General features: G+C 36.4%; 1 protein-coding gene across 1 annotated transcript in view; it reads right to left on the bottom strand.

Annotated features, from left to right (window-relative positions):
- LOC140239771 (uncharacterized) overlaps positions 1–25610 on the bottom strand; it is a 39557-nt gene that overhangs the window by 9637 nt on the left and 4310 nt on the right. The window contains exons 2-9 of the mRNA XM_072319592.1: positions 24370–24687; positions 19732–20085; positions 19202–19324; positions 14904–16295; positions 14701–14861; positions 14118–14279; positions 13227–13409; positions 448–624 (exon numbers count right to left, since the gene is read on the bottom strand). Coding sequence (XP_072175693.1) covers positions 448–624; positions 13227–13409; positions 14118–14279; positions 14701–14861; positions 14904–16295; positions 19202–19324; positions 19732–20085; positions 24370–24687 — 2870 coding nt within the window. The remainder of the gene's footprint in view (positions 1–447; positions 625–13226; positions 13410–14117; positions 14280–14700; positions 14862–14903; positions 16296–19201; positions 19325–19731; positions 20086–24369; positions 24688–25610) is intronic.

The raw sequence follows: 25610 nt of genomic DNA, 5'->3' as shown, positions 1-25610 counted from the left end.
AAGGGTTCACGAAACTTGCCCAAAAATTTCGTCGTGCCAAAATTTCGAACAGGTCGAAAATTTTGTCACGCCTTTTACGCATTGACCGCACTGGCCAGCATCCTCCCGTACATTGTCACGAATGTTTCTCGCATTGGCACGAAATGATACGTGTCAATGCTGTTCAAAACTTGGCGGTGAATATGGCGATGATGGCGACTCTCCACGCTTCTGAAACGCTCAATATAATATGGTGGGAAAGATTCGAAGCGATCAAGCCACGATATAATTATGCCATGCCAATGCCGCGCTTTGCCTACTCCGTATTTTTGATAAACATAGCGGAATCACTGTCTAGTGACATGGGGGTATTGCCAATAACTAGCGGCCAGATCAGGCATATACTATGACATGAACTCACAAATAAGTTCATAAACAAGCGGTCGTACATAGTCAAAGTAAACATACCTGGCAGGACTGCGCCATATCGGTAGCTGCTGAGAGAAAATCATTGGGAAAGCAGCTATTGCAGTGTACACTTAAGCTCGAAAGATTTGGCATGGTGTACACCCATCGGGACAAGTCTCCTCCCATGGAGGAGCGGTGTTGTGAATCGTCACGCAAATACAAAGTCAGGTCTTGAATCTGAAAAACAACTCCAGATAACAACAAAGAAATAGATACAACTATTCTAGAAACATATGATTAGATCAAATGAATCTGAAAGAATGCTCGTTTGAATGTGTTATATAAATACGTTTTATCAACGTAATTACAAAAATTCATACACATGCTGTGAAACACTATCAAAAATTTTCTAACAAAGGTACACACTATTAAATACTTCCTCACAGTGAGATTATGATAAAACCAATATGTTATACACCTCTCTTCATCCACTTCATCTTCTGCAGTCCTACCTATTAGACAAAACACATCAGGCAATTCCTGCTGGAAAGAGCAAACTGCCCCACAGTGTTCACAGTCACGAGAGTGTCCACGTACTTGGCTGTGTGAAAGGGCTTGAATTTTACAGTGTGGAGATGATTATACACTGTGGTGTGGTTTTTCGCAGAGTGTTCAAGCTATTTTTATTTTCCTTTTCTCTGACCTTGTTTTACCATTACATTTCCTCGACACGCCTGGGGCACTTCTGTGAAGAAATGATACACGTGATTAAGGCTAATTCAAATTAAGATTCTTACAAATCCTTGAATTTCAATCATAAAAGCGTCATTTAGATTACATTTAGAAAAAAGACTTTCTCTACGTCATTTACATGTCGTGCTTCTATTTAAAGTCAGAAAATATTCAAATTTTGTATTGGGGACGCCTAATTCTCAGTATCCCGTAAGATCATTCATCGATACAACTAGGGGTAGTTTTCTTCACCAATTAAGATTACATTGGTTTTGTTCAAATATGAAAAAAAAAGAAGTTACCTGACGAGCTTTTTGTCAGACACAAAAAAGTTGATTTGACTGTTTACAAACAATGCTATTAGCAACCACATCAGGCGAAGTATGATATGGCATCACAAAATATGTTCATAAACGAACGATGTGATTGGTGCATAGTCAAAGTAAACATACCGTGCAGGACTGCGCCAAGGCGGTGGCTGTTGAGAGGAAATTATCGGGAAAGCTGCTGTTTTCCAGATTGAGACTCGAAAGACTTGGCATGGTGTACATCCATCGGGCCAAGGCTTCTCCCATCGAAGAGTGGCGTTGTGAATTTTCGCATAAAATCACCGTCAGATTCTGAATCTAAAAAAAAAAACCCAAAACAAATCAAAACAAAACCCTAATAACAACAGAGAAATAGACAGAAGTATTCTGCAAAACATAAATAAATCAAGCGAATGTGGAAGAATACACGCTTGTTCCATACGTAATACCATCAGTGTAAATACAAGAGCCATGCACATGCCATAAATTCTCTTACAAAGGTTCAGGACTAAATGTTTCCTCGCAGTGAGATATCTAAATCTAAGATTTAAAAATGTTTATAAAGTTTACATTACTCTAAATCCATCAACTACCTCACTCCAACGCTATCACCTGTAATGCAAAACGCGTTAGGCAAAACTCGCTTAATTACTGGTTCAAGACACGAACCTAATCTTAACCCTGACGCTAACCCTTACCCTAACCCTACCCCTAACCCTAACCCTAACCAAAACCATAACCCTAGCATTACCGCAATTGCTTTGAGTAATAAATGTTGCCATTGTCCATGCCACCGAGATAATAACCGATAGACCCATGGTTTGTCAGTAAAAGTAAATTCAAAATTTACACTTTGAAAGTTGAACGTTTATCACTTAATTGCAAAGAAACGAGTGTTTACAGGATCCTGGAATTCCGTAAAGGGGGGGGGGGGGACGCCTCGACAAAAGTATAAGGGTGCGCACGCGCCCCCTCCTTTTCTTTTTTTTTCTTTTGTTTTAACAAAAAATAAAAAATAAACGGGCGCGCAACCCGTGCGCTCCCAACGGGATCCGCCACTGGTTTAGACCTCTCACTTGTGAGGGCTTTTCAAAGTTCATATTTACACTTTCTCAATAATGAAATTACAAAATGATTGACAGTAGAATAAGAATACAAATTATATATATATCCATATCTTTTGATTCAAGAAGAAAGGAGAAAAATATGCTCAACACAAATGTATATGGTCATATCATCTGAGGATGTCACAAGTAAATATCAGAAGTATGATGGGGCCTACATAAAAGCTATAATGCTTGTAAAATTTTAGGTTCCCAAATTCATAGGCATGGAATTACACGGAGAACGGATATGTTTATCCTGACCACCTAAAATTATACCAGTACAAAAATCAGTATAAAGAATTAACTGATGAACGGCATAAATATCGCTCAAACCCGACTGTACAGATCTCGCCGTGTTTGAAAAAAACAATGTTATATGTTATAACGGTACCACTGAAATTAATAACTAGGTGCTACGGACAACGATTAAAAGACTGGGAGTTTAAAAAAAAAAGTTGCTAAAAGCCATGTAGGGTGTATCCAATAAGTAACAGCTGTTTTAATTTGCGTTTTAAGGTGTATAGGGATAAGGAAGGAGTAATATCTTGAGAGAGGTCATACCAACATCTGAGCCCAGTAACATAATTGTTGTTGGTTTTGTTTTGCTTTGTTTTGTTTTGTTTTGTTTTGCAAATAAAAGTGCGAGTACGGGGAAGATGATAGGCGTTACTCTGGCGAGTGGGATAACAGTGAATGAAAAGATTTCTTTTGAACATGTGGATAAAAACAGATGGTAATTCATTACTTGTTAGTTGATACAAGAAGATTCCGAGATTATAATAATATAGGTTTGGCATTTTCAGTATTCTGTGTTTTGTGAAAAAAGCAGTTGGACAGGAAATGGTCCCCAATTGAAAATGTGTTCGAAAAAATAGGACATTTGAAGTGTCTTTATGTAACCACCAGTAGACCAATGCTACGTTTTGTTTACATCTGGTCATCTTCATGACTGTTGTTTATTTTTGTCAGTGATTGTTACTTTGATTTATATGTCTGATTATTGTTTTTGAAATTTTACAAATGTATCAAAACTGATAAAACTTCCAAAAGAAAAAAAAAGCAGTTGGTATGACCAAAATATCCGGCGTTGTTTATGATTCTTACTGCAAGCTTTTGAATACAAAGAGGGGAATCTAATAATGAATTTATTGCAGTTCCCTGCGCCAAATTACATAAGTAAAGTGTGGAGATATTAAAGAAGAATACTATGCTCTGCAAAGTATGAATAGGGAAAAATATTTAAGCTTAGTTAAAATTCCGATGTTTCTGGACAAAATTTCACTTACAAAATTAGTATGAGTTTTCCAAAAAATTCTCGGTCAATCCAAAGTCCTAAAAACTTTGTGTTATTAACCTGCGTTAAACATATATCATTTATTTTGATATCATGTGGGACAGCATTCAAAGAATTACTGAATGCCATATAATGAGTTTTTTTTTAAAATATATATCCAGGGATAATTTGTTCGCATAAATCCAGGATTGCACAGACCGGAGCTCAGTATTCAACATATCAATTAATGTATTAGAGTCTCTATGTAAACAAACAAACAAACAAACAAACAAACAAACAAACTAACTAACTTGTGTCATCGGCAAAACAAATGAATGATAAAATTTGCGATGATTTTTGAAGATTGTCTATGTATATAAGATAGATAAAAGTGGCCCTAAGAGGGAGCCCTTTGGGACTCCACATGAAATTGGTTTTAACTGCGAATCATGGCCATTAATATTGACAAATTGCTTTCTATCTTCTAAATAACTCTTAAACCATTCTAAAGGGGTCCCGCGTATTACATAATGATACAGTTTATAAAATAAAATTTTATGATCTATCGTATCAAATTCAAATTTAATTCAAATTCAAACTTTATTTTCACTTTCTTTTTTCAACAGCATGTACAAGAAACAATATTATGAATTTGACATGCGAGTCTATGAAAATATACATAACCAGACAGGATTATCAACATGTTCATGTCTACATGATCAGTATAATAAAGATACATACACTCTATATACACTCTGAGAAAAAAAATAATAATTGGAGGTACCCACTCAAAAGACCATGCCTGTATCATGTGGGTACCTGTGGGGGAAAGGGGGGAAAAGGGGGGGGGGGGGGGGGGGTGAAAAAGACCCCGTTTACAGTGCGAGGCTCGGCCGCGGCCGAGCCGCGGCCGAGCCCGGCCTCTTCTTGGACCCCGTTTACAGTGCGGGGCTGGGCTCGGCCTCAATTGCGCGGCCGAGCCTCGCAATTTTGTCCGTTTACACTGCTGGGCTCGGCCGCGCTTTTAATTCAAACCCTTCAATATTTTGTCGTAGTGGCGCTCTGCTTGTAAACAAATGCAATTTGGTGTTGTCTGGTTTTCAGACCCTTTGCCAACTGGATTCCGTGGCGACGAAGTCGCCATTTGGGCAAAGGGCTTTGCCGAAGGAAAAATTCTTTGCAGGACAAAACCACTTTAAACTACACTAGTTTTCCACGTTGAGGGGGCTAATATCGTGAATAGCGAAATAGTACGGGCAGCGTGTTTTTTTTTTAGACGGCACAGATTGGGGAAACTAAAAATCTATCGGGGACCCTATCACTAAACCTAACCCTAATCCTAACCCTAACCATCGAACCCTAACCCTAACCCTAACCCTAACCCCAATCCTAACCCTAACCCTAACCATAACCATAACCAAAAACCCTAACCCAACGTTTTTCCCATAGGTTTAACACGCGCCATACCCCAATCTGTGCCGTCTTAAAAAAAACGCGTACGGGCAGAGGGTCTGGAAGCCAGACTAAACTTGGCCGCGCATTTGGCCCAGTTTGCGTTTACACCAAGAAGAGGCCGGGCTGTAAACACTGTAAACGGGGTCTTGGTGTAAACGCAAACTGGGCCAAATGCGCGGCCAATTTTAGTCTGGCTTCCAGACCCTCTGCCCGTACTATTTCGCTATTCACGATATTAACCCCCTCAACGTGGAAAACTAGTATAGTTTAAGGTGGTTTTGTCCTGCAAAGGATTTTTCCTTCGGCAAAGGCCTTTGCCCGAACGGCGACTTCGTCGCCACGGAATCAAGTTGGCAAAGGGTCTGAAAACCAGGCTATACCAAATTGCGTTTGTTTACAAGCAGAGCGCCACAACGACAAAATATTGAAAGGTTTGAATTAAAAGCACGGCCGAGCCCAGCAGTGTAAACGGACAAAATTGCACTGTAAACGGGGTCAAACTTACAACTACAAAGAGTGCGGAAACTGGGGAATAGAGAAAAAAAGAAAGCAAAAGTGTGAAAAAAGGGAACAAAAAAAAAAAAAAAACAGGAAAAAAGAGGAAGAGCGAGAGAGAGAGAGAGAGAGAGATAAGCCTAAAACAATTTGGTGCATACACCAAGTAAAGCCCACAGAGACAATTAGCCAAGCGTCTTCGAAAGTGATACATTGTCGAGCTGCTTTCCAGCGGAAGAGATTCTAACGTATAGAATACTAGCAGGCAGTGAAAATGATTGATGCCTCAAGAGAACGCAGCCTATAAATGAAAACAAAAAGAAGATAATGTCGTGCTCACGAAATATGTTGCAAAATTAAATTCATTCGATTACATTACAAAACTTCAAAAGAAACATTTTCAATCTCTTTTTAAAAGTATTCAGTTAAGGTGCATTTTTTATATCCATAGGAAGGGAGTTCCAGAATCTTGGACGTACATAAATAAAAGTCTGCTGAGCTAGCAAGGTTCTTGAAGGGATCGTATAGTTTTGGATGAGACCTAATTTCAGGTTTCTAACATTTTTGGTGAGATAATGAGAAACCTCTTATAAATATGAACGAGCATGCAATTCTATGAGGAATTCAACGTTTATTTGATGTAAATTGGTTTTGAAATGGCCGAAATATCAAAAAGAGAGCGATCCTAATTAAGTGTGGGAGCCACACTTTATTACGGTCGCCTTGTTTTACTTTGGTTTTTTTTTTTGATGTTTCAGTCATTCCAAACCCGATTTTCATCAAGAAAACTTTGAATTCCTCTTAAAATGGTATGCTCTGTACTATATCATGTGTTTTCTTGGTAACTCGCAAAAAGTTTAAAGCCTAATTCTCATCTCCACCAATGCTGTATCATCCCTTTAACAGAGGTAAATTGAATTCATTTGACTGTCTAGTTGGGTATCTATGGTATGTCCTGTTACGCATAAACATGGAGCTGAAAATAAACGGGAGGCAATTATTATTATAAGTATACATAAATTGCCCTAATTGAAGTAAAAGCAAATCTTTGATTTTCAGAATCTTATTATCAAAAAACAAAGGATCTGTATGAGAATATGGAACGGTATTACAAAAAATGCGAAGAGCCTTCTTTTGTAACACACACACTGCGCTAATTGATCTGAATGATTATTTTCTGAGAAATATTGATGAGGGGTATCTGACCGGTGCAGTTTTCCTTGACCTTAAACGTGCTTTTGACTCAGTGAGTCATAGTATTTTGCTTGATAAACCGTCAAAGTATGGTTTGGTTTTACTGAGAGTGCGCTCTCATGGTTCACCAGTTACTTTACCGGGAGGGAACAGTGCGTATCTGTCAATGGGGTAATGTCGGATTTTAAGTCTGTTCAAACAGGTGTACCACAGGGGTCACTCCTGGGCCCGATGTTGTTTTCCGTTTTCATCAACGACATGTGTCAATTGCCTTTTGATTGTAATACAAAAGTTTGTTTGTATGCCGACGACACAGCCGTGTTTGTCCGCTCGAAGAATGGCAATGTTATCTCAGAGCTGCTTCAAACGGAAATGAGAAAAGTCTGTAAGCGGTTGGATAAAAATGCTCTTTCATTGAATACAAAGAAAACAAAAGTTATGCTAGTAGGTTCCAAACGGAAAACAAGGGCATTTCACTTTCAGTGAAGCATGGAAACGAACCCATGAACAAGTGCATGATTTTAAGTATACCTTGGGGTGATAATAGACAGTCATTTGAATTGGGCCAAACACGTTGACTACACAGTGCAGAAAATTTCTAGGACGATCTGTTACCTCTCAAGGACAAGGAGTTATTTACCGGGTGATATACTTAAGACGTTATACTATAGCATGATTTTACCTCACCTCGATTACTGAAGTGCAGCCAGTTGTTACATAACGAGGTTACAGAAGCTACAGAACAGATTCGCTCGATTAGTAACGCAGATTTTTTGACCCCAACGTATTTGCAATCTTTGATAACGAAACGAAATACTTTTTTTCCAAACTAGATATGCAATTAGCTGTCCTCTCAATATTAAACTTCTCAAAACTGAATATTACAAAAAATCTTTTCATTATCGTGGATCTAAAGCTTGGAATAATTTACCCGATTTTATCCGAAATGCCACCTCTGTTAACTCTTTCAAACGGCAATGTAAAATGCTTAGCTTAATATTGATAGACTTTAGACATTTTGTGCGCATGGCAGCATGGATGTGGTTGTGTGTAGGTATGTGTGGGTGTGTGTATGCATGTGCGTGCATGTATGTGTGCGTGTAGGGGTTTGGGTGGGTGTACTGGTATGGAGGTGAAAGTGTGTGTGTGTGTGTGTGTGTGTGCGTGTTGATGTGTGTGTGTAAGTGCGGACTTTTTTTTTTTTTATAAACCATTATTTTCTATCTATCTCTCCCGGATTTGATTGTATTTTGTTTTGTTCCATTTTTTTTTTTCATTGGCTTTTGTACAATCCTTTTCTCGTGTACGCTCTATATGAACTTATATCTTGTGTTTTATGTTCACTCTTTGTTACCGTGTTTGTAACTGTGTTTTTTACTCAAATTGTATTTTGTCCGTGATGCAGGGCCCCTTGGCAGAGCAGTTCCGAGTGAGCTGAAAGGGCTACCCTGCTAAAAGAAAACTTAATAAAATAAATATATAAATAAATAACAGTGGAACCCTATCCAATAATAATTGATGCGTGTTTCCCCATACCAAAATTCCATAATTTAAATAGGGCAATATCAAAGATGAATACAATGTAAACAGAGAATATTGAGGGATAGACAGTTTTAGGCTATTAATAACACCAATGTTACGTGAAATTTTCTTGCAGACATTATCAATATGAAATTTCCAAGAAAGTTTGTTATCAACTGTAATACCGAGAAACTTTATATGGGAAACACTTTCTAAGACAGCATCACCAAAACAAATGTCCATATTCAAATTATCTAAAGTGTTACTAAAAAGCATATTATTTTGTTTTTTGGATATTCAAAGAAAACTTATTTGCTCTTATCGACTCACATCAATTTTGTAATTCGGAATTAACTGTCTGCACAAGAGTATTTGGGTCTTCATGTGAGTAAAAACATTTGAATCGTCGGCAAAAAGTATGAACGATAACACATCGGACGAAGCACAAAAGTCATTAATGTAAACAATAGACAACAGCGGGCCCAATAAACTACCTTGTGGCACGACGCACTTAACTTCTCCCATATCAGAATTATGATTGTTCAAAAATACATATTGTTTGCGGTCAGTTAGATAACTCCTGAACCACTCCAAGGCCTTCCCACGTATACCATAATGAGACAACTTGTAGAGTAAGATATCATGGTTTATAGTGTCGAAGGCCTTGGAGAAGTCCAGGAAGATACCAGTCAAATGAGAGTGATTGTCTAAAGCATGTGCTACTTTATCAAATAAATTCAGCAAAGCGTGACAGGTGCTATGCTTTTCTCGGAATCCAAACTGCGAATTTGTAAAAACATCATACATTTTCAGAAAATTCATCGTTTTCTTATATATAATTTTCTCTAAAATCTTGGACAAACAAGATGATAAAGAAATAGGCCTATAATTGCTAACACCCAACTTATCTCCGTTCTTTATAATGGGAATAACTTTAGCTATTTTCATTTGCTCCGGAAACACACCCGTTAACATTGACAAATTTAAGATATGTGCCAAAGGATCCGCAACAGAAGATATAACGCTTTTTCAAAATCATATTGCTTATGTCATCATAACCTGAACTTTTTTTGTTTTTCAAACCAGATACAATATCAGTAACCTCATACCTCGTGGTAGGAGTAAAAAAAAAATGAATTCATATCATATTGTTTTAAAAAATCCGAGAAATGTTTATTAGCATCGGGAATTTCTTGAGCAAATGTTTTCTCCAATTGTTGTAAAATATGCGTTGAAAACATTTGCTTTATCAACATGATTATCAATAATTTCATCATTAAATCTTATTGTTATTATACTGAACTTTTCATTTGAAATATTCATTGCTTTTTTTAATACATTCCATGTACTTTTTCGAAAGCTTTAGAAAAGTCAAGAAAAATCTTATGTTCAAAATTACCTATAGCATGGGCTACTTTGTCTATAAAAGTAAGTAAAACATGGGTTGTCTTGTGATGTTTTCTGAAACTAGATGAGAATCTGATGAAATGTTATGATTTGTGATAAATCTTATCAATCGCGTATAATGTAACCTTTCAAGGATTTTAGAGATTTAAGTCAATAAAGAAATTGGTCGGTAATTATTCACCAAATCTTTCTGTCCCTTCTCAAAGAAAGGGACAATTTTTGCGACTTTCATCTTATTAGGGACTTTACTATTAGATACAGATTGTTTAAAAATGTATATAAGGGGACGTAATTCCATCATATCCTGAACTTTTTTCCCGTTCAAATTCTTGATCATATCTACAATTTCTTCTTCAACAATAGGTTCAAAAGATATTGATTGAGGATTCCTATTACCTAAATATCTACAATATTCAGTTGGTGATTTTGAATTTTTACTGGCAAGATATGGACCAAGACTTGCAAAATAATCATTGAATGATATGAAGAACTATTATGCCAGATGTGATGTCAGAATATGAGTCATTTACAAAAATGTTATCAATAAGAGTAGGTACGTCATCAGGTATTCGAGTCGGTTTTCTTGTAAGGGGAAAAATGATTTTGACAACATGAGGTTAAGAAAATCTGCGCGAGGTATTAATACTGTTAGGAGATTGGAGGTCAAAATCACCCATGAGAAAACTTGTCTAAACTATCATAATAACTGCTCGAGATAAGGCCGCAGAATAACTGTAAAAATTAAGCAGGGTTTGAGATTGGTGGTCGATAAATCTCCCCAATTATAATATTACCTTTATTTGAAGTTTTGACCTCAATAAAGTACACTCTCAAAAGTCTCTGACATCACGCTGTATTTCTCCAAGAAAACAGTCTTAATCTGTGACAAATAAAATCTGACTCCCCCTCCTTTTTTCAATCTTCTATTATTATATTTGTTATGAGTCTAAAACTGCATATTGTACGCAGCGAAGAGGGTGGTGTCTCCTTTCACTGAACCCGATAATATCATCTTTGGATTTTAATGTGCTCACAAAAGAGAGAATTTTATCAAAGTTTTTATTTCAGCTTCTGATATCAAAATGTGAACTAAAGAATTAATTTACGTCGGTATATGTGAGTGAAAGAGGCTCCTCCTCTGTGATAGTGAGTGAATACATTTTGGACTGCGGCATCGTTACAGTCTAAATCTAGTCTTAATTCGGGAGTTTGCATATTCAAAAAGGTTACGATGTCAGAATCTTCACCCTCTTCGCTGTCTGCTGGAATTTCTGATGTCATATCAGCAAATGACTGAGGGTAAGAGATGCCAACCGTGACAGCAGCGGCGTTCGACTTTGCAGTCATAATTGGATTTATCATTGTGAATGATACAAAACAGGTGAATATAAAGGTCGCGGCAGAAAATAGTTACCTGCTTAATAAGAACACATCTGTTGTTTGGTTATAAAGGAAGACAAGTGAGAGAGCATTCACCCTGATGATAAACGGGTAAAGAATGTCCATGGCCATACGCAAAACAAGGTACATGTGTATGTCAAAAATTCAAGGATAACTGCGTGAGTATAGCGAGTAGGAAATGAGGTTGTTGCTATTCTATGCGAGGGCAAAATTGCACTGAACAGTTCAAAGAGGTGAGTGTCAGGGCAAACAAACAACAAATTATTAGGGGTGGTCGAAAACACCGTAGAGGCACATTTGTGCATCCACAATGACAACAGTTTGCTGAGGGTAGGAGACAAATCACATAGAGGAGTCAGAAACACCGGGATGACACATTTTTGCATAAAGATTGATTAGAAATTTCTGAGAGAAGTCGGAAGCACCGTGGTAATACATCTTTGCATACACAATAACAAATAGCCGAGAACAAGTAGTAAATTGATTTGAGCTGTCAGAAACACCGGGATAATACATTTTTGCACATGTAAGGATGACAGATTGCTAAGAGCTGATTAGTGGCGGTCGAGAGCACCGGCATAACACATTTTTACATACGCAATAGGAAGTTCATTAACACTGTTTGGTAAATTTCTGTGAATTTCGCTAGTAGAGACAGCACAGTGTGGGCGTAAATAGAGCAATGTAGACAGGTATACAGAATACTGTAACTTTACATAGTGAATATGACAATACAGTTCTCTGTTTAAATCTTAACATACACGTGATAATACGTACGTTCAAGTATGCACTTGGCATTATTGTGAAAAATCAAATTGTTCATACGCCCAGGTAAGACGGATTTTGGTGTTGCGTACAGGGAATGTATATCAAGGCAAAATGCAAGCACTGCTGAGCACAAAACAAAATATAAATAAAAATGAAGATCAATCGCTGTGTCGTGTGCGTACTGAAAGCACACAGAAAACCACATAATCAGTAAGAAATTGCTTACATACATGTCTTTTATAGACAGTTTTCTCCAGATATTACCCTCAGCCACCCCCTCCCTCCCCCACCCTTGGAAAAAGATTCTCTTAGCAATCAAAATATACACGACATTGAAATTTACGTCTTTTCTCATTCCATAATTATGAGTTAAAATAATGTTATCATTTTCATGGAATTGTGAGGTAAAAAAGACAGGTGTTAAGTTTCAGTCGTAACGGAGTACAAACTATTTCGTGTCAGATATAGATAGTCAATGACTACGAAAGAAAGCATATGACGTTTTGCATTTTTTTTTTCAAATTGCCAAATATTAGAACAGATATGGGGAGAAAAGTAGAGGAAGACGCTTCTTTTTTCCTATCAGTATACAGACCAAATCTGTTGGACAGTAAATTGAATCATTGCTATTCAATCACATGAACGTATTATGAGCGCACTGTTAAAGTACAAGTAAAATTCAAAATTCATTTTAACCAAATGACTGTCTGAGCAGCGGCTTCGGCTTTATACACTTAGTATATATGATACCGTTAAGTGTTATGTTTCAATGGTATGACAGAAAAAGAAGGGAAAAGATATAATCATCAACTCGCGGTAGCTGTTTGAGATTTGAGAGTGATGTTACATCAGTCGACTAGATTTATGAAGTTGGCAAAAGAATTCGAAATTGTTACTTAAATTTTCACTCGAAATTGTTACTGTTGCTTTTTGTAACTTCTGGAAGTTGTGTTTTTACTCATTATTTATGACATATACTATATCATACACATTAATTCAATAATATACTTTTACGTGCACTCAGTGCTCGTAAAGCATCGAGGTGGATATGTAAGGCGATATTTCACAAGAAAAAATCTCTTTCCAGACAATGCTCATCGCAGAAAGCAGAATCATTAGTCATCGTAATGGTATTTTTCATTATCAGAATAGAATTATGCTTAATGAGAGGTCACTTACCTGAGAGGACCCCGCCAGGTCGGCCGCTGTTGAGAAGAAATCATCGGGCAAGTAATAGCAATCCACAGTGAAGCTCGAAAGACTTGGCATAGTACACACCCACTTGGCCAAGTTTCCTCCCACCGGGAATTGATGCTGAGAATCATCGTCCAAGCTTCTGAGAGTTAACTTGAGATATTGAATCTGTAACAATCAACCAAACCAACCAAACTAGAGGATTAAATCAAACGCATTTTGACTGTTCTGACATTTCTTTCACCATACGATCCCTCTCTATTAATTGAATTCAATAAGTATACCACTTTTAATGTACACCAATTCTAACTAGATTTATCAAAGTGCTTAAATTGAAGTGTTCTTTTATTGAACACATAGTCATGACTGAGTTGACAATGCTCTTTTTTATCTATCATGTCTTCTATCCTTATTTATACTGCATTTGTGTGTGTGTATGAGTGTATATGTACGCATCAATGTGATGGTGTCTTGCTTATCTGCTTGACTTCATACATAATTATTTGTAATATTATGTTGCCATCGTAAAGTCTATAGTATCTTCATGTGTAGGCATCCTAATACAAGAACAAGATGATTTCAAGGTTGCCTGGATGTCATTGTAAAAGCCACAATGTTTTTGTAATTAATCTTACCAAATAAATGGCGTAAATTGGTCTCAATCAGTCAATCAATCAGAATGTGAAAATAATCCGTGTTTGCCATCAAATATATTATAATACCAATTACTACGTTAATGTAAAGATCCGCGAAGATGGCTTGAAACAGCTACATGAATTCATTACTTATCACAAACACACATATATGTGCAACAATTTGGCTTGAGAGAAAGAACAATTATTCTCCAGTTTGTATTCTATGTATGGAAGGAATTACCTGACAATTCGAAGTCTTTTCACCAAGGATCTTGTAGAAGTCAGGGTGAAATCGTGAGAACATTATCGATACCTTGCGAAGCACGCTGCTGGAACTCATACCCTCCGCCAAGTCACGTGACATAGTTCTCCCACAGTTCACACCATTTAAACATAACGATAGCTAATGGGAACGAATATTATTTGATTGTAGTGACGTAATAATCTACTTCGTGACAGTGACGGTTGCAAAGTGTACATGCAGTTGCTTTGCAGCTGATAAAACAAAAGCAAATTAATAGATTTAACGCATTTAATTCATATCACATTTCACTGATAAAGGTTTTGAAGGGATGAATAAATTCAGACCATATTAAAATAATTTGTTATAGTCTGTCAAACTTTTACACATTTCGCATCTCAAAAATTTTCCAGAGTTTGGTGAGGCTTTAAAACGACTGTAAAATTAATAAAAGTATGACGAAGGAACTTGAGGCGTCAAATTGAGGCGTCAATTCACTACAAGATATTCTACACGAAAACAAAATATTTCTGTGTCTGGACAAAAAAAAAAAAAAAATCGACATCAAAGCTGTATCACTCACCACTTGGTTGCAGTACATCATAAACACAACCCCTGCCCTCATATGTTCTGACGTCATTGATGACAATTTGTATTCTTCCCATCGTTTTCCCACTGTTATGATGGCCTCCTCAGTGTGACATTCAAACGCAACATCGACGCAGAAATCACGTATTTCATGCGCTTTCGAAAGTAAGGAACCGGGTAAGGAACAATTCGGAGCACAGTTTATCATCTCTTTGATAATATCAAGACCAAGCTCATTCCCTGAAGCTGAGGAGAAGTAGAAAAGGTAGCGGAACTCTTCGAAACGAGGAAGAAGTTTGTTTTTCAGCCGGTCGTACTCGGCGGTATCATTGGCGTATACATCTGCGATATATAATCCTGCAACATATTCTTGGAACAGTTTGTGAGGAAACAAAACCGTTGACACTACCAAGGGTGGAACGCTGACATCGCGCCGACGCTCCCTACTGATTACATCCCGCTCAATTGTCAAAACTCCGACTTTGCAGCACGTTTCCATGGCAACCCGACACTCATTGAATTGTTCTTCAGGGAATGAAAGATTTCTATGAAATAAACCGTTTAGCGCTATCTCACTTATGTCTTGTATTGCCCTGTCAGCTTCTTTCACATGGGCAACAACATTAGAAATATTTGAATTTTCGCATATTTTCGATGCGTAATGTTCTTTTAGAAAACTGATCATTTCTCCAAATATTCTGGAGAAAGTCTTCAGTTTTTGCATTTCTTTTCGTCTCTCTTCACTGAGGTCATTCCACATGAGACAAAGCATTGCACAGTAAATGGGGAACGGGGCCATGTTCGACCGGATAACATCGTTTTCCTCCATAAAACTAATCAAGCTTTCTGCAAGAGCGTCCTTTTCTCTTATCCGAAAGTACCTTCTTATATAAGTTGATAGATTCTCCTTGTTAAAACCGTCAACGGTAATAAAAGTGTAAGCATCGTCAAGACTCTTTTCCATTCTGAATTCATTGGTTCTCCATGGTCGTGTGGTGACTATCACTTTGCATGATTTGTATTGCTCGCATCCCAGAATCCGGATGATCTCACTACTGTTCTTTTCATTTAATTTCCCGTTGAACTCGTCAAACCCATCAAATATAAGAAGAATCTTATTCAGATTTATTGAAATGTAATCGTCTATCTGGTTCGTCATCACTGTATTTGAATCAGAGAGATACTCCTTTACAACGTCACCAATGCTTTTGACGTCTGTGACATTTCGGAGAGGAATTACCAGCACCATATCCAGATCCTGGAGAATCCTACCCTGACACCAGTCCCAGGCAATCTTAGCGCAAAGTGTTGTTTTGCCGGCACCCCCTTCACCCTGGACCAGAAGGCGCTTGGAAAGATTTCCATTCTCATCGCTGGACAAAAGATCGTCGTATGTTAATGGTGTGCTACGCATGCTGCTTTTGTTTATCAGACTCAAATTGGTATAGATTTCATCTAATTTAACACGTTCCATAAAGTTGAGTGGATCCACCGTGACCTTGCGTCGTGACATACGGTAGTACGCTTTCAGCTCTTCTTTGCATTGCTGTACTTGTTTCTCTGTAAGCGACAGTGAGCTGAATGATGGTTCTTGGCAGAGGATTAAAACAAAGATAAAAGAGAAAATATTACATACAAATATATATATATATATATATATATATATATATATATATATAATAAAATGGAGGGTTCATGTGCTCATTTTAGTGCTAGCAGAGCCTCCTTGCGACAAAAACAAAACAACAACAACAAAAAAAAAACATCGTAAGACCCCAAATGCACCTTTATATGTAGTGACCAATATATCATTTAAAGGTATTATTTTGTACTTTATGACAGAGAACGTACTTCAAAATCTTCAAAATGGACTTATCGATTTTTGCAAACAAACTCTTCATTTCATTGTCAAGTCTAGATGTTACAGTGCAATTTTTCCAATTTCTCTCAGACCCTAGAAGTAAATATCCCATAGGGCAGGACTACATTTTAAATCAAATTCATTGTCCCATTGCATTTCAGGTTAACTTCTTTCAATGGAATCCTTTCAGGTGTTAAGACGCCTTTGTCAGTGTAGTGTATACTAGTACAATGGTAAGTCTTTGCAAACATGATTCATAACAACATAACATCATAATGATGTTATGTTGTTATGATTCATGTTTGCATGTTATATATATATATATATATATATATATATACACATATATATATATATATATACATATACATATATATATATATGTATATTATTATATGTACATACATATACATATATATATATATATGTATATATTATATGTACATACATATACATATATGACAAATCATCGTGCTCATCTGAAATATCTCGAAAACCGTGGTAACAATGAATAGGTGTAAGCTTCAATAAATCATGGTATCGGGGCTAGCAAATATCATTTGCATGTCGGGAAAATCATACATGGTTGGGGCAAAGTGGATGGGGCAAGGTGAAACATGTTAACTAATCAATGGGCTTATGGGTAAACTGAAGTTTAGAAGAATTATGTTTCCACGCTCGAGGCCACGCAGCAGAGTTGCGAGCCTCTTACATGCTTTGCTGCAGCTATGCTCTCCTATGGTTGCTAGAATGGATCGCTAGCAGAATCTGATCTCGACTTCCTGCTTACACGTCATCTATTACTATTCTGAGGTTGGTCACGTGACATAACAGTTCACAAAAATTGCATACAATTCCTCGAAATATATTACAAATTATGTTTTTTAATTACTGTTTGAGATAACGCTTAAGATTCTCTAGTGGAAAATAACCACAGATACAAAAAGTCATTTACACAGGGCCTACATACCCTTTGATTTTAAAGCTGTGTAAGAAGTTCTTTAGGAAACAGGACAGTCAAAACTATACAAGAATATATTAGGCCATAGTAGAGCAATTTAATATGAGGTATATGGGTTCTTACATAGAAGACAACCTCTACGAGATGTGTTTCGCTTTGCCGCGTTTCGTATTCCACTTTGCCCCAATGGTCTGAGGCAAAATGGAATTCTCATACTTTTTTTTTTCAAGTTTACGGTAATTGATAAAACTGATAATTTGAAAACAAATCTTTACTGCCATTTGTTAGCGGTAGTACTAAGGTTACATTATACACCAAAAATCTTGCTTAAATCTTGTTTTCTCTGCTTTTAATTCCCGTTTTGGCTGGACAAAATTATTTGTTCCACTTTGCTCCGGGTTCCCCTACGTAATACGGGTCAAATCCCAGGCTGGTTCCTTTTCTTTACTTTGTGTTTCATGCTAATACAGATAGAGCATACGATCTCATTCATGGAAAGTGACAGTACAAAACATAAAAAAAAAATACCTCTACAACTACACTTCTCCACAAAAAAAAAATCCCGTTATTTTTATAAAATAGGTAATGTTCAGAATATGAATTCACTTTGGGTGATATGAGAAAAAAATGGCTCCAAATTTCTATACACAATTAAATGATAATAATTTAATGTTTTTCATACTCAGCATGGTTTGTTCTTCGACATCAAATCGCCTTCGTTGGTGTTGTCTCCGCCAACAGGGATTCCAGCCACATCCTGTGAAATATAACATCAACAAGGGCAATAAGAGCATTGCGATACTAATAATCATATTCCAATCTAAATTTTATAATTAACGTGATAGATATGTAGGTCTACGTAGATGTATTGATACTCATTTAACATTAAGATATATTTGGAACAAAAGAAAAAATTATGAAAAAAAAGATATGTAGAACTGGTCAATATGCACAATATATGGTATCATAACGACCGTTTGACATGTTCGAAGAGCTATTTTACAGTCATCCTAGTCCATTTCTTTTCATTGGTTTTATTGCAATGCAGATCGATATGGTAAGCAACCACCCAAAACAAAAGAAAAGAAAAGAAAAGAAAAGAAAACAAACAAATGAACGAGCAAAAAAGGCAAACGCCAAGCAATGTCTCGCCTGGGCCTGCATATCGCAATTTGTGTATGGTTTGGTAACCTGACACAGCTTCCAAACAGAGAACTGTTCTAAAGATCTGAAGAAGCTAAACGCTTGTTGACCTTTTGACCTTTGACCTTGTCGTACTATCCTTTGGAGAGTACCTGTTGTGTATATCATTGGTGGTCATAGATCAAAGCTGTGGAAAGTTATGGAGAGCTCACCCCGACGCTAGGAGTACAGTGCTTATCAGTTAAAAACTATTGACCTTTTGAACTTTAACCTTGGCGGACTTCACCAATATTCGAAATTGACTAGTACTTTAGGTGATGCACCGGTGGAGTGGGTTAACTAGATATAGCTCAAAGCTATGGAAAGTTATGGAGAGTACACCAAGGAGTTGGCGACGCAGCCCCCGCCGCCGCCACCGCCGTTGCCGACGACGACGACAACGACCACGGATTAGTGACGCCTGTATGACTCGCTTCCTCTACGCAGAGAGACAAAAAATTAATGAATTAAAATGAAAAAAAAAAATGAAACCTTTTTGCGGAAGGTATTCCGGATAATATCTTTGCAGAAACTTTCCAACAAGGAGAATTATGATGGCTAGGGCTAGAACACCGATGACTAGTCCAATGATAAGACCCGAACTACCATGGTTTCCTGAAATTTAGAATAAACACAAATAAACACACATTTGTAGATTTAGAGGACAGTAAATTTTCATGTAAAGAAAATGGATGATTACTTTTATACAACAGGTATGCACATGTTGACTATTCACCTATTTCAGGTAGATACTGCGAATAGTTTATTTTTATAATTTTTTTTTTCTCTACACTTTAATGTACCGAAATTTAACGTGGTTTTGTGTTTATGCATATTATGTTTTAAGGTTATTCATTGGCACTTATGTGTGGCAAGATTTGTTAAAGTAAAAAAATACCCAATCAAATTAAACTTCCCGATGACAAATCTTAATCAAAACATTCATTCGTTAAAGTATTGTTTCTCTTTGTTTTACTGTTTTTGATCGTTCAGAAACACAAAATGGCAATGTTTTGAGAAACCTTGTGGTATAGGGAGCGTGGTAATTTCTGCCGTCGACGTTCCATTCAACGCTTCTCCAGTAGCGGTGCACCTAAAAGTTTGCTCCGTCCGGTGTTTGGCTGAAACAGTGATTGTCTCGAACCTCTCGTATGTTTCGTCAAGTAGTATTGTTTGGTATGAAACCACAGAATTCAGTCTCTTTCCCGACTCCTCAGTCATGTCAGTCCACAGTATAGAAATGTTAGGTTTGAATCCACTGACGACGCACGTGAGATTTAAAGAAGTGGTGTTGGAGGGAGTCTGGTATGTACATCGGCTTTGACTTGGCTGATTTTGACCGACGCATTCCTCAATGACATGTTTTGATGGCATCGCTGAGAAAGTGGGAAATTATGCACAAAATGATAATTACTTTGTATCCGAATTCGAATCTCTACCAAGCAAATGGCTTAACCAGTTGTTCAAGGATTATTTTCATTCCTTTCGTAGAAATTTATATCCCAGGATGTAGGAATGTGTTATTGGGCATAATATACAGACCTCCAAATTCAAATATTTTAGATTTTTTTACTTATCTTTCAGACCTGTTAAAAAACACAGTTTTTCGAAATAGGGATTGCTTTCTTCTTGGTGATTATAATATTGATTTGCTAAAATCTGGAAATGATCATATCCCCAACGAGTTTCTCGAAACACTTTTGTCTTCATCCTTTCTGCCACTCATTTCCAAACCGACTCGCATCACGGATCACTCTGCTACTTTAATTGATAATTTGTTTTGTAATATCTTACCCCTTCCCGAAGCTTTTATAGTTCTTTCAGATGTGACCGACCATTTTCCAATCATGACCCACTTTACTTTGAAAACTTTAGTCAATGACGCAAAACCTTCACCTTTATTCAAACGTAAAATTTAATGTGAAAAATTAGCTAGTTTTGATGTTGCTCTTGATAATGCTGATTGGTCACGAGTGTATGAAAATGATGATGTTAATGAGTCTTTTGATGATTTTATGGAAATGTTTAATCTTCTTTTGGATGTTATTATTCCAAAGCAAAAAAGTAAAATGGATTATAAAAAGACACCTAGGTTACCATGGATTTCTAAATCAATTCTCCGTTCAATAAATAGAAAAAATCAATTGTATTATGAATACAAAATGGAAAAAACTGAACGAACAAAGAAAAAATATACATCATATAAAAACACATTAACCAGGATTTTACGTTTGGAAAAGAAAAGGTATTATTCTCAGCAGCTGTTGAGATACAAGTCTGATATTAAGAATACCTGGAAAGTTTTAAAACAGACTATGAATATTCCGAATAAAAAAGCAGAAATTGGTGAAATAAAGTGGGATGATGAAATGATTGATGACCCTGTTGATATTGCAAATATTTTCAATTCTTATTTTTCAAAAATAGGTGAAACGCTTGCTCATGGTATTCCGGCTACAAAACAGAATTTCACTGAATTTTTAGGCCAGAATAACCCAAATTCTATTTTTTTTTTTAACTCCAACAAATAGATATGAGATTATCGACATTGTATCCTCTTTAACAAACAAACGAAGTTCCGGTTATGATGATATACATAATTGTATCCTTAAAGGTGTCATATCCTCAGTTGCAGATCCCTTGGCCCACATTTTTAATCTGTCAATTTCTAATGGTATTTTTCCTGATAAAATGAAATTGGCTAAAGTAATTCCAATATTTAAGAAAGGTAATAATCTGGATGTCAGCAATTATCGTAATAAATAAATAATAAGCAATAAATCTCTTTATTATTTTCATTGTCGAAAGTTTTAGAAAAAATAATATACACCAGAATCATTTTTTTTTTAATGTGCACAAAATATTCACAAATTGCCAGTTTGGTTTTCGAGAGAGACACAGTACTATCCACGCAGTTCTTCATTTTATTGATAAAGTTGTTAATGCAACCGACAACCATTATCATTTAATTAGTATATTCTTGGACTTCTCCAAGGCCTTCGATACAATTATTGATCATAATATTTTGCTCCATACGTTATCGCACTATGGAATACGCGGGAAGGCCTTGGAGTGGTTCAAGAGTCATTTAGCTAACAGAAAACACTTTGTTTCAATTAAAGATAATCATTCAAATATAAGAGATGTTAAGTGTGGCGTTCCATAGGGAAGTCTTTTAGGGCCGTTGTTATTCATAATTTACATGAATGATTTTTTCATCTGTTTCAGAGTTACTTTCTTTTATACACTTTGCTAATGATACCAGTGTTTTTCTTGCCCATAACGACATCGATGTTCTTGTTCAACAAGTAAATACGGAATTGAAAAAAGTGACCAACAGGGTCAGAGCTAACAAGTTATCTTTGAATGTTCAAAAAACAAAATATATGCGTTTCAGCAATACTGTTGATTCTTTGAACTAAGAAATAGTTCTAAATGATTGTAATTTAGAAAGTGTGTCATATTTTAAATTTCTTGGTATTTTTGTAGATAATAAACTTTCTTGGAAAATACATATTGATCATATCTGCAAAATGATTTCTCGCAATATAGGTGTTATGGATAGACTGAAATTTTATATTCCTGAAAAGACCTTACTAGTGTTATACTCCTCTTTGATACTCCCCTACCTTAATTATGGAATTTTAGCTTGGGGCAATATTCATCAGACACTGCTGAATAGAGTGTTAATATTGCAAAAGAAAGCCCTCCGTATCATTTCTAATTCTCCTAAACGTTCACATACAAATGCACTATTTGACTGTTATAAGCTATTAAAATATCAACGAATTATTTTTATTTAACTTAGGTCAATTGACGTATATACATGATAACAATTTACTCCCACCTATCTTTGGTTCTCTGTTTCCAAAAAAAAAAAAAAAAATAAATCATTCCATAATTACCCCACCCGACGTTCTAACGAGTTTCATTTACCACTTCTTCGAACGATTTTAGTAAAGAATACACTTATTTATACTGGACCAAATTATTGGAATTCCCTGAATCACGATTTAAAATCTGCTCCATCTATATACTCATTTAAAAGGAGATTAAAGTCTTTTCTTTTACAATCTTATAATGACGACTCCCAGAAACAGATTAGTTTATAGGCTTACTTTGTTACTCATCCGCAATATCTGCACTGCCGTTCTCTTTATTATTGTAACTATTGCTTAAGCCTTGATTATAAGATTTTCTTTAACTTATACTTCGCAGTTGAAGGGTTTGTTCTATATTCTTTTTTCTTCTTCTCTTTCTTCTTCTCTTTCTTCCTCAAACCTCCGAGGATCGTTGTCTGTGTTGAATATTCCTGTCTATTCTGTTACCTCTTTATCACGCGCTAGTCTTGTTTCCTCTTGTGTCGTCAAGTCTGTTTGTTTCTTGTTTTTCCTCCCACAAGTAGTCTTGTTGCTGTCCCAGTCCTGTTTCATGCTCATTACTCTGTTTGTTGTTGTTTTATGTATAACTGTTTGTTCGTCTGTCTCTTAGTGGGCTGCCAAACTTTTTTTTTGTGACGAACTTTTCGTGCCGATTTGCTGTTGTTTTCAATTCAATTTTTGCATCGGGCTTTTAATCCAAAGGGGCCCGCACTCTACAAGCTCTGTCTTTTTAGTGGGTCCCTCCGTTTTTTTCACACAGTGCATATATTGAAAACTATTTTACTTTCGTTATCTTAGCAACTATTGCAATGTATCGCTACTGTTAGTTTTTTTCCTTTTATTGTTGTCTTCTCTGTACAATTGTATGCATTGTTTTTGTCACTTAAGAAAGTGAGATTTATGTTTGTATATTGTGGAAAAAAACGAATAAATATGAACTTGAAATTAAGACAGCTAGGCTTTTACGATATAGTTTGCTATTTACTACAAAGTAATGAGACTAAAGCCTGAAATATGCTCAGACAATGATAAACCTGACTAGTGTTAAAGGTCCAGTTTACCTTTGGGAGGAGTGATTTAAAAAATGTTCAAGATATCACATTTGATGCATATGTGTAGGTTTGTTGTATCACAAAACATCCTACCATAAGAAATTTCGCAATAAAGCCTAAAATAAAAGGAGATATCAGTGTTTTTCTCAATAAACTGTAACTGTAGACGGTTTAGTCTGGAAACATTTTTATTACAACTATTGTTCACTTCTGTATATTTAACAACACTTAACATTGATTATACGGATTCAAATTTTTGCAGTGGTTGTTTCTACCCCTAACTCACATTTTAGAACAATTTTGAAGCACAAATACGCCGTTTTTGTTTCATCTGCAAATGGTGAATTATGCCTTTAACAAAATTAATGTAAAGCATATACTATGTATGGCACACTTCCGATTGTATGCCACTTGTCATGATTGTCAAAGGTACTCAGTTTGTCTTCGGTATGCTTGAAATTTTCAATTTCTAATAGAGCTATTAGCATCTTTTGATATAATTCATGTAATGTATGATATGATATGATATGATATGATATGATATGATATGATATGAAATAGTATGATATAATATAATACAATAATCATGATATGTACCAGCATAATTGCTAATACACCTCATGATAAATGCTGGCTAGTAAACTAGTTTTAGTGAAAAGAATACGATGTTGTGATTAAAGAAATGGTGGGATACTGAATGGATAAAAAATTAGAAAATATTACTTACAGCTAATCGTCAAGACGGTGGAATTTTCAAAGTTATCGAGACTCTGAAGCACCACCTGGCAGTCGTAACGACCTTCATCGGCTACCGTTAGGTCGGCGATGACTAGGCTGAAGTTTTTGTCGATGACGAACCGTTCCTCCACGCTTTCAAAGTTCCCATCGAAGAACCTAGCCATCGTCATCTTCCGCTGTTGCTGCGACATACTTGTACTCTCCATGATCCAGAAAACAGCGAAAGGTTCCTCCTGAATGTCACATCGCAGTCGGATGTCTTCTCCTTTCCATCCCCGAACATTGGGGGCAGTGTCCACCAAAGAGGCTAAACGATGGAAATTTGAACAAAGTATCATCTAAGGTTGTGTCATTGTATGCATGCATAAATATATGCCTACAGCTATCATAGAATAGTTATTAACATTTAAGTTTGCATGCTAATTGATTCGCTCTGAGCACTAAGCCTGCGCCAAACATGACAGTGATACATCATAATGATAAAGAAATTATGATGGGGGGGGGGGGGGGGGAGGTACATTCCTTAGACCTGGGAAGGGTCAAAATAACCCAGGGCTTTACAGGGTTAAACAAACTATTTAACAACTGCTCCTCACTTTCATCTCACTCCTCTACAACAAAACACTTGCCCGTGATTTTGTTATGACTCGTATCCTCGTAAAAGAAATATGAACCTACAAATTAATCAGACTATTATGACTACTTTGTTGACGTATTGACCCACTATTATGTAAAATGTACGCCATTTGAATATCAAGTAAGTCTATACACATAGTTTCCTCGCTAGGAACTGAACACCATTTAACTCTCGATAGCATGTTCCGTTTTGCTTGAGTTTGTAAAGCCACATTGTATTTCATGCATGATCACTTCCAAAAAAAAAAAAAATGTTATTGTTATACTGCACCCACCTATTGTTAAGGCATGCTTTGAATAAGACATGCAAGATTCAAAGTTCTCCCCCGGAGTTTGCCCGGATTTCTCACTGTCTACAGTCTAAGTTCTACTCTTTGTAATGAGAATGCAGTCCCACTGTTGTATGCATTGATAGGTAGTATGTGAGAACACGAGACGATTATGCTCCAATACACATAAAGCCGTCAATGCCTCAGTACAGAACGCAGACTGATTTCCCTCAGAGGTAACCCCACATATTGAGGCAATTGCAATAGTATGTGATAGAATAGCACAATTGATTTGTCTGTCGTGGCTGCTTACATTCTTTCAAAC

The sequence above is a fragment of the Diadema setosum genome, chromosome 16, assembly GCF_964275005.1.
Source record: "Diadema setosum chromosome 16, eeDiaSeto1, whole genome shotgun sequence".
NCBI classification, from domain to species: domain Eukaryota; kingdom Metazoa; phylum Echinodermata; class Echinoidea; order Diadematoida; family Diadematidae; genus Diadema; species Diadema setosum.
Note: the sequence above shows the minus strand (reverse complement) of the source record. Positions and strands in the feature narration are given on the sequence as shown.